Source organism: Bos grunniens, chromosome 11 (genome assembly GCF_055505025.1).
Source record: "Bos grunniens cultivar Pamir isolate PY7600 chromosome 11, Bosgru_T2T1.0, whole genome shotgun sequence".
Classification (NCBI taxonomy): domain Eukaryota; kingdom Metazoa; phylum Chordata; class Mammalia; order Artiodactyla; family Bovidae; genus Bos; species Bos grunniens.
The window spans coordinates 2,492,913-2,500,883 of NC_141175.1; the positions used below are offsets into that span (position 1 = coordinate 2,492,913).

Genomic DNA, 7,971 nt, shown 5'->3' on the forward strand with positions numbered 1-7,971 from the left:
ACTGCCTCCCACTTTGCACTTCACTGGACACTGCGGCCTGTTCGCAGGTCTGATTCCCTCACTGCACCGGAAGCTCCTGCAGGGCTGAGATGTTCACCTCCCACTCACCTGCGCACCTGCTCCTGGCGGCCGGCACTGGTCTGAGTCGCATTTGAGGTCTGCAAAGGCTTCAGGCAGAGCCACTGTCCCGCCCGAGTTTTCCACACAGGACCCGTCTCTCCTGCGTCCCCTCTGCGCCGACACAGAAAGGGCCTCGCCCCCGCCCTCTGGTTACCCCGCCGGCAGAGCGGAAGACAGTTGCTTTAATCTCAGCGGAAGGCGGGAAGCGATTTTTCCAATGCAAGAGTTTTTACAGTTAAATCACTCCAGTTACATACACACATTTTGATGTCATTTCGTACATTTACTTTTTTAAAAATAAAGAGGCTAATAAAGTCCCTGTTGCCAAGGTGCTGGCAGGAAAGAACAGGACAGAAGACCGAATTTCCCCTGAAAGAATATAGGCCTAGGAATCAGAAAATAAAAGAATCCACCCCCCTCTCCCCATTTCACGTACAGAGACGTCACAAGAAATCGGCCCCTGGGGCTCTGTGTAATGAAACATGGACAAAAGTGGGTCAGATCGTGGTTCCATTTCTTAGGTCTGAGTCACCCAAGAGTGGAGACATTTATTCCGACTGTGGGTTATGATGTAGGCTGGGAATCTGCCAGAAAAATTACAGAGTGAGTCGAAGCTGATGGGATGACGGCTCAGACAGTGTGACAGGTATAACCCAGAGCGAACCCCCCCCCACGAATCCCCACACACCCAGTGGACCATTCATCCGTCCGCTCCTTCCATCAGCTTTGCTCCAGCTGCTCGGGCTGCGGGGACGCACGAACAGCGTCTAAGTTAGCAAGGCCCCGCCCCCCTCCAGATGCCCTGGCAGACCATCAGCCATCACCCATGGTCACGTCTCAGGAGCCAGAGTCCTTGAAATGGGACGTGGGCAGGTCCATTCCCACCACTTGGCCCCAATCCCCGCTGGGAAAGCAGGGGTGGCCTGAGGAACGGCGTGCTGGGCACAACCGCCCATGACCTCCGCCACCTCCAGGCCGAGGCTCGAGGCTCAGACCAGACCGAAGGATTTGCAGATGGAGCCATGAACTCATGGCGGGGAGGGGGGGCTCTCTGAATGAGAACCCCTTCTCATTCACAAGACAGAGGGAGTGACTCGCAAGGCCAGCCAATGAGCAGTGCTGGGAACTCGCCCCAGACCCGCTGCCCCTGCCACCCGGGGGCCCAGAGCGGATGAACGGTCACAGCGATGCTGGGGACACCTCCCGTACTGCACCCCGTCCAAAATCCTGCGGAGGGGCGGCCCTGGTGGCTCAGTGGTGAAGAACACAAGTTCGGTCCCTGGTCTGCGAGGATCCCACACGCCCTGGAGCAACGGAGCCCACGCACCACAGCTACTGAGCCTGTGCTCTAGAGCCCGGGAGCCACAACTACTGAGCCCCAGCGCCAAGAGCCCGTGGTCCCCAAGAGACGCCACCACAAAGACGAGCCTGTGCCTCACAACTAGAGATCAGCCCCCGCTCTCTGCAACCAGAGACAGCCTGAGCAGCAGTGAAGGCCAGCACAGCCAAACATAAATAAAATCTTATTTTAAAAAAATCCCGCAGGAGCCACAGTCATCACCCTTTCCTACAGATGGGAACCTGGTGGGGGTGGGCAGGATGCTGACCCAGCTGCAGGCCGCCCACCCCAAGGCATCACGCATACCGGGCCTTCACGCCGCGGGTGTGGCAAGGCAGCTCTGCCCACAAGAAGGGCCAAAACAGGCTGTGCCTGCAGGACCTAAGTATCCCCAGGAGCCAGGCCAGAAAGCTTAAGGCATATTTGGCCAAGTGCTGGCCAGATGAGTCGATTACAGGGGAGAAATAAACAGAGGGAAAAGCAGAAGCTATAATCTAACATCGCCCTCCTGTGAGCAAAAAAAAGACTCCCCAGATTATCAGACCCAGCTGGACCGGCTTGTCCTGGGCCGGACCCACAGCTTCATGGCTGCCTGGCGGGCTCCGTGGCCACCGGTCGCCTCCCGTCTCCCCAGCAGGGATGGGGCGCAGGGAGGAGAGACGTGGCCTGGCCGTGGGCGCCTCAAACACACCAGGCCCTGCCTGGGCAGACCGTGAAAACACAGGGACCTGTGTGTGGATGCGGGCACGCACACCTGCGTACGTGTATACACCCACCAACACACGTCTCATACACGCAGACACACGCATCCAAACACACCACACGCACAGATACACACACACACACACACACACACACACACACACACGTGTATAGCCCTCTGTTGGGCTTGTAAAGCCCTTTCACATACGTGGCCTAGGGCGACCTTTACTGCCATCCTGTGAGGTGACAGACATGGGAAACGGACCCCCCCGAGCCCATGGGGGGCTGAAGAGGGTGCGGGAGGGGCCGGGCCGAGCCACTTGCGGACCGCGGAGCCCCGGGGTCTCACCGGGCCCAGAGCCTCCCACTGGACGCTCACAGCTACAGACAACAGTGGCAACACCGTGCGTCCTCCTTCCGCAAATCACTCCCCAAACAGCAGCCACAAAAGACGCTCCGCTCATTGGAGAGGTGCCCCCACGTTCCGCTCTCTGTCTTCAGGGATCACCCCGATCCATCTACACAGCTACTCTCAGAGCAAGGAAGCCGTGTCCCCCCGTTTCCCAGAGGAGAAAGCTGAGGCATGGGGCTGGCCCCCTCCCAGACAACCCCTTAGAGGCAGAGGAACCCTCCCCGCAGCCCTGGGTTCAGTGACCTGACAGCCAAGGACTGTTCCCCAACCAGGGCCCAACACAGGCAGGACCCCCAAGCCAGGGCAGGCGGCACCCCTCAGGTGGTCTCGGTGCGGGGCCCAGAGAGGGTTAAGGACAGCCCAGCTGCCCTCCTGTCCCTTCCGAGACCCCCCTCTTCTCACAGTGGCCACTTCTGCTGGCACAGCATCCCAGGGCAGGCAGCCCTGGGGGCGCCCCGCCAACCGAGTTAATGAGGGGCTTTCCAGCCAAGGGGAGCAGCCCCAGGAGAAGAGCAAAGTGGTGGGGCTGGGAAGGTCCTGCCAGCAAGGAGCACGGATGAGACAACAGCCAGAGGGGAAGGCAGGCACCTGCTAAGGGGGCCGCTTGGCAACAAAAGGAAGGAGAAAGGTTGAGTTAGCAGCACCTCCTCCAGGAAGCCGCCCCAGATCTCCCCAAGGGGGCCGACCCTCCACCCTGTTTTCAAGGATGCTCGGCCAAGAGAACAAGCAGTGCAATGACCAGCGTCCACGGGTGGGCCTCCCCCCAGCCTGTGGGCCCTCCGTCACCTGCCTTCCCCACAGCCAGGCCCAGCTGAGGCAAGGGCTCCTAGAGTCGGCAGCTCCCCCGGGTGAGTGAAGGGCCTGGTGAAAGGGGGGTGGAGGCTGCAGGCCTGCAGGCCACGGTGGCCCTCGATGGCCTTGGGTAAAAAGCAGGGAGGGGGCAGGAAGAGACCGGAGAGGGAGGAGGGAGAGAAAGGAGGGAGGCAGCGAAACACTCGGCTGGCTGGGACCCTCCTCGGCCCCGGTGAGCCTCAGGCCTTCCCAGGCACAGAGAGCAGGCAGACCCAGAGTCTGGGGCCTCAGCCCCCCGTGCCTGGGCCTCTCCGAACACCAGCGCCCTCACAGCCCCACAGGCCAGGGTGCGAGTCCAAGACGACAATGTCGGCACAGACCTATCAGTACACCAGGCAAGGGCCAGCGACTTTGCTCCAAATGTTACCGCGTGCTGGCCTCCCAGGGGCCAGGGACCCCGCCCTGCTCCTCGTGGCACACCCGGGGCTCCAGTGAGGGTGCAGCAACGGGGCCTTGGGGTGCCTGACTCATCCTCGACCCTTGGGGGCTCGCTGTTACTAAGTGACGGGTGGGAAGCCATTGGAGGGGTCTGTTCCCCATACCCCTTTGTGCCCCCCAACCCTATCTGTGACCCGGGGCGGAGGCAGGGATGGGAGACAGGGCCAGACAGCCAGAAGGCAGGGTGGGCAGGCGGGCAGTGCTCAGCGAAGGGCGTGGCCGTGGTGAGAGTCCAGAAATATCTGAAGGGTGGGGTCGTGGGGCAGGCTCTGGCCGGCACCCCAGGAACAGCCCCGGAGCAGCACTGGGGAGAAGGGCCTTTGTGCTTCCACCCCAGGGAGGGGACTCCTGCCTGTGGCCACTGCCGGCTGGCAGTGACCCCAGCTCCAAGCCCTCTGGCCACGGAAACCTGGACCAGAGGAGAGAGAGGCTTGGGGAACCAGCTTGCCTTCTGAACCCCTCCCACTGACTGTTCTTTTATGGGGAGGAGGGGGGAGGGGAGGAGAAGATGGAAAAGGCTGTCTTTCCAGCCAACTGGATTGAGTCAGAGGAAATTTAACCATTTGGTGACTGTCAAGTCCCACAAAACTTGGACAACTCTTCCGACCAAATAATTGCCAAAAGCGACCACGTGACCGGCGTCAACCAATGTCGTGCCGAGGAGATGACCTCAATTTCCAAATATTGGGGTCATGTTTCATTTCACTTACTCTCTTTTGCCCGTTACAATGTTAAACGGCCCCAAACGCAATCTGACTTTTCATGCCTTCACACACTTGGCCAAGAAGAAGGTAGGAAAAAGAGCCATGTTCGGAGAGAGCTCAGAAAACATCTGGTGAATCTCAAAATGGAGAGGAGACGAGCTGCACACCCCCCCACCCCCGCCCTGGATCTCAGTGGACAGCCGCTCCTGCGGACTGACGATGCCTTCCAAAAGGGTCCCACCCTGGAAAGGGAGGTCTGTGAAACCCACCCAGAGAGGTGGCTTCTTTGCAGGCTCTCAACGTCTCTTCGGAAGGAGCCAAATGTCTAAGTCCACAGCCATGGCCCAGGCGCTGACCCCGTGCCCACCTCAGTCAGGACGGGAAAGAGGAGGCAGGGGGCAGAGATGGCGAACAGCCCGCTCCAGACCCAGACGAACACTCGCTCTGCGTGCTCCCCAGCCCAGCTGTGGGGGTTTGGACTCCCCTTAAGGATTCCCACCTGACCTCCTGGGGGAAAGCCCAGCAGAGGAGCAAGGGCAGGGTTATATGGTTTTGTCTCTGACTGATGCCCAACACAGCTGCCCTGACCACATCCCCCGGCCCGCTCCACACCACCTCCCTGGAGGCCTCTGCTGTCCCCCACCTCCAGTGACCCCAGGAGAAACCCAAAGCCTGTGAGCTGAGCTCAGGATCCAGGAAACGCGGGTGGCAGTCCAGGGCTGAGATCCGAGACCCCCAGAGCCAGGCCAGGCTCCCCACGCCTTCCCCAGCCCCTGACCAGCTGGACACCCTGATTCCTGTTCACCCTGTCTGGCCCACCAAGCACTCATGTGCCAGCAAAAAGGGACGGAATACCTTGATTGGTAAGTGGAAGGTGGAAGTGATTCTTCCTGTATGTCTTCAAATTACAAAGCAGAGCACAGTGTGGGCTCTGAAGTGGTGCTGTCTCTAGGGGAGGGGGGCCTGGCTGGTCCAGCTGTCCCCTGGGCCACTGTCCCCTCCCTGTGCCTGCACTCTCCCTGAGCCTGCTCTGAGTCCATCTCCCATCAGCTGATGGGAGACTTTGAGGGCCATGAGCTCTGTTGGAAGACCTACCCCATGGGATAGGCAACCACAGAAGTGATGCTTGGAACACTACCGACATCAGGACAGTGTGTGGGAGGCAGTGGGGGCGGCAGGCATCCAAGCAGGCGCCCTGTGGATGCTGGCCGGCTGGACGCCACCCGCAGGAGAACGCTCCTTCTAAGGCCAGACCTCTGGCAGAAGTCCCGTCTGTGCATCATGTAAACCCCCGGCAGCCCAAACCCGGCAACATCTCCCGGTCTTGCGCCTAGAATTCCGTCTTTGGGCGGGAAACCTCCTAGAACCCTAGAAAACCTGCTTCCCAGGAGAAGTCGGGGGAGGGGGGCTCCGTTTCTGGGATTCCCGTCCCCGCCCTCCACCCTCGGCCCCCCATCCCAGGAGGCCCGGCCAGAACTGACCCGCTGTGACTCTAGGGGGCGACCCTTCCCGGGTTTCAGGAAAGGAAGTTGTGCTGCGCGCCTGCGATGTGGACAGAGAAGGTAAAGTTTCGGGACAAAAGTCTGCCTGCCTGGTTGGACAGCCCCTCCGGCGCATCCTACGCGGAGCCCCAGCCTCGGGTCCCCCGACGGCCCCGGCGGTCGGCCCGTTTGGCGCGGGGGAGGGCTGTGCCAGCGCGTCTCCCTCTCCGGGGCCCCCAGCTAATGGCATTCGGAGTCTCGGGCCGCGCATTCCACAGCCAAGCGGGGAAGGTCGTGCAGGCGCAGAAGAGGCCGGGCGCCCGGGGATGACAGCCGTGCCGGCCCCGGCGGCCCCCGGCCCCCAGAGCCCTGGCGCCCCGCGCCCTTACCTGCGCGGCTCGGAGGCGGCGCCCACAGCAGCAGCAGCAGCAGCAGCAGCGGCGGCGGGGACAGCAGCGGGGCGCCCGGGCGGAGCGGGCTGCGCGCTTTCCAGCGGGTGTGGACGTCCATGCCGGAGGGGCGCGCGGTGCGGGGCGCGGGGCGGGCGCGCGGGGACGCACGGGGCGCGGAGCACGGCCCGGGCAGCGGACTCAGCGGGGCCGGCACGACCTTAGGGAGTCATGGGAGCAGCCGCCGGCCCGTTCTCTTTGTAGCCGTGGCCCCCGGGAGGGTCGGCTGGCGCGCTCGCCCACGGCCGGGAGGGCTCGACCTCGGTCCGCGGGGCGCCGGGACCCCGCTCGGCTCGCTGGCCCCCGCCTCCTCGTCCCCTCCGGTTCCTTCTGGCCTCCTCCTCGCCGCCGCCGCCCCGCGACTCGCTCCCCTGGGCGCTGCGCTCGAGTGAGGTCCGGCGCCGGCCGCGGGGACGAAGGAGGAGTGCGACCTCGCCTCGGGCGCCGAGCACTTTTCCCCCTTCCCCTCCCGCCCTCGCTCCTGGAAGGCACCCGCGGAGGCCGGGGCTCCCCGGCGCCCGCAGCAAATCAGAGCGGCCGCTGGGCTCGGCCGGGCCGGCCCCCGCTTCCCACTGGGCGCCGCGGGCAGGGAGGTGGGGCCAGCGGGCGAGTGGCGGCGACGAAGGGGCTGGCCCGGGGCGGGCGGGGACCCGAGAGGGCACGGCGCCGGGCTCTGCCGGCGTGCGCGCGCGGACGGAGCCCCCCAAGGCCGATCCTGGACCCCCACTTTTCCCGCCCCAGGTGCCCACACCTGGCCGAGCCCCAGACCAGTGTGGAGGCACCCTGAGTTCGAGCATTTAGAGTTAAAAAAAAGTTGCAGCTCACCCCGCCTAACTTTTTCACGTACTTGGAGTTGAGAGCTCCTCTTCTGGGTGGAGACTGGACTTCCAATCCAGCCAGATCGGGGCGCCCAAGACTGTAGCAGGCGCGTCCACCCCGACCCACGACCCGCTCTCCACCTTCCCGCAGGGCAAACTGGGCATCCGTGCCCACGCTGAGGTCTGGACTCCTGAGAGGTCCTGGGGGCGGGGGGCGGGGCGAGCTTGGAGGTCACACATCTGGGATGTTAATCAGGCGGAGGTCGCCAGCACCCCCTCCCCCCTCGCTCCTCCTGCATGGAGACCCCTCTGCGGCAATAAGGGAAGCCAAAGAGACACGTGTTTGGGAGGTGACAGTTGCAGAGGATGAGGGCTGGGGTCCCTGCTGCCCCGGACCACCGTGGGGCACTGCCTCTCTTCCTCCTCGTCTTTAAGCCTCCGAGAGGTCTCCCTGGAGCCTCCAGGCTGCTGTGGTGGGCGGCAGCCCCTTCCGTTTGGTTCCCCCAGCCCAGAAATATCCACCCCACCCCCTCAAAAGCCTGCTGAAGCCTCCCTCAAACCCCTTCCTAGAAGGGCAACTGTGCTGGATTTTAAAGTGGAGGGAAGGTGAGTCAGGGGGCTTTTCAGAACCCAAGCCACCCCTCTGCTTTGAACAG

General features: G+C 63.0%; 1 protein-coding gene across 4 annotated transcripts in view; it reads right to left on the minus strand.

Annotated features, from left to right (window-relative positions):
• Window positions 1–7,068, minus strand: part of COL5A1 (collagen type V alpha 1 chain) — a 148,134-nt gene extending 141,066 nt beyond the window's left edge. For 3 of the 4 annotated variants that reach the window (XR_015135702.1, XM_086323391.1, XM_086323390.1), the window contains exon 1: window positions 6,438–7,068. Coding sequence is in view for 3 of the 4 variants with exons in the window: in XM_086323391.1 (XP_086179517.1) it covers window positions 6,438–6,558 (121 nt within the window). In the remaining variant the exon portion in view is untranslated. The remainder of the gene's footprint in view (window positions 1–6,437) is intronic. The other variant, XM_086323392.1, reaches the window with a different exon arrangement.
• Between the last annotated feature and the right edge of the window lie 903 nt (window positions 7,069–7,971).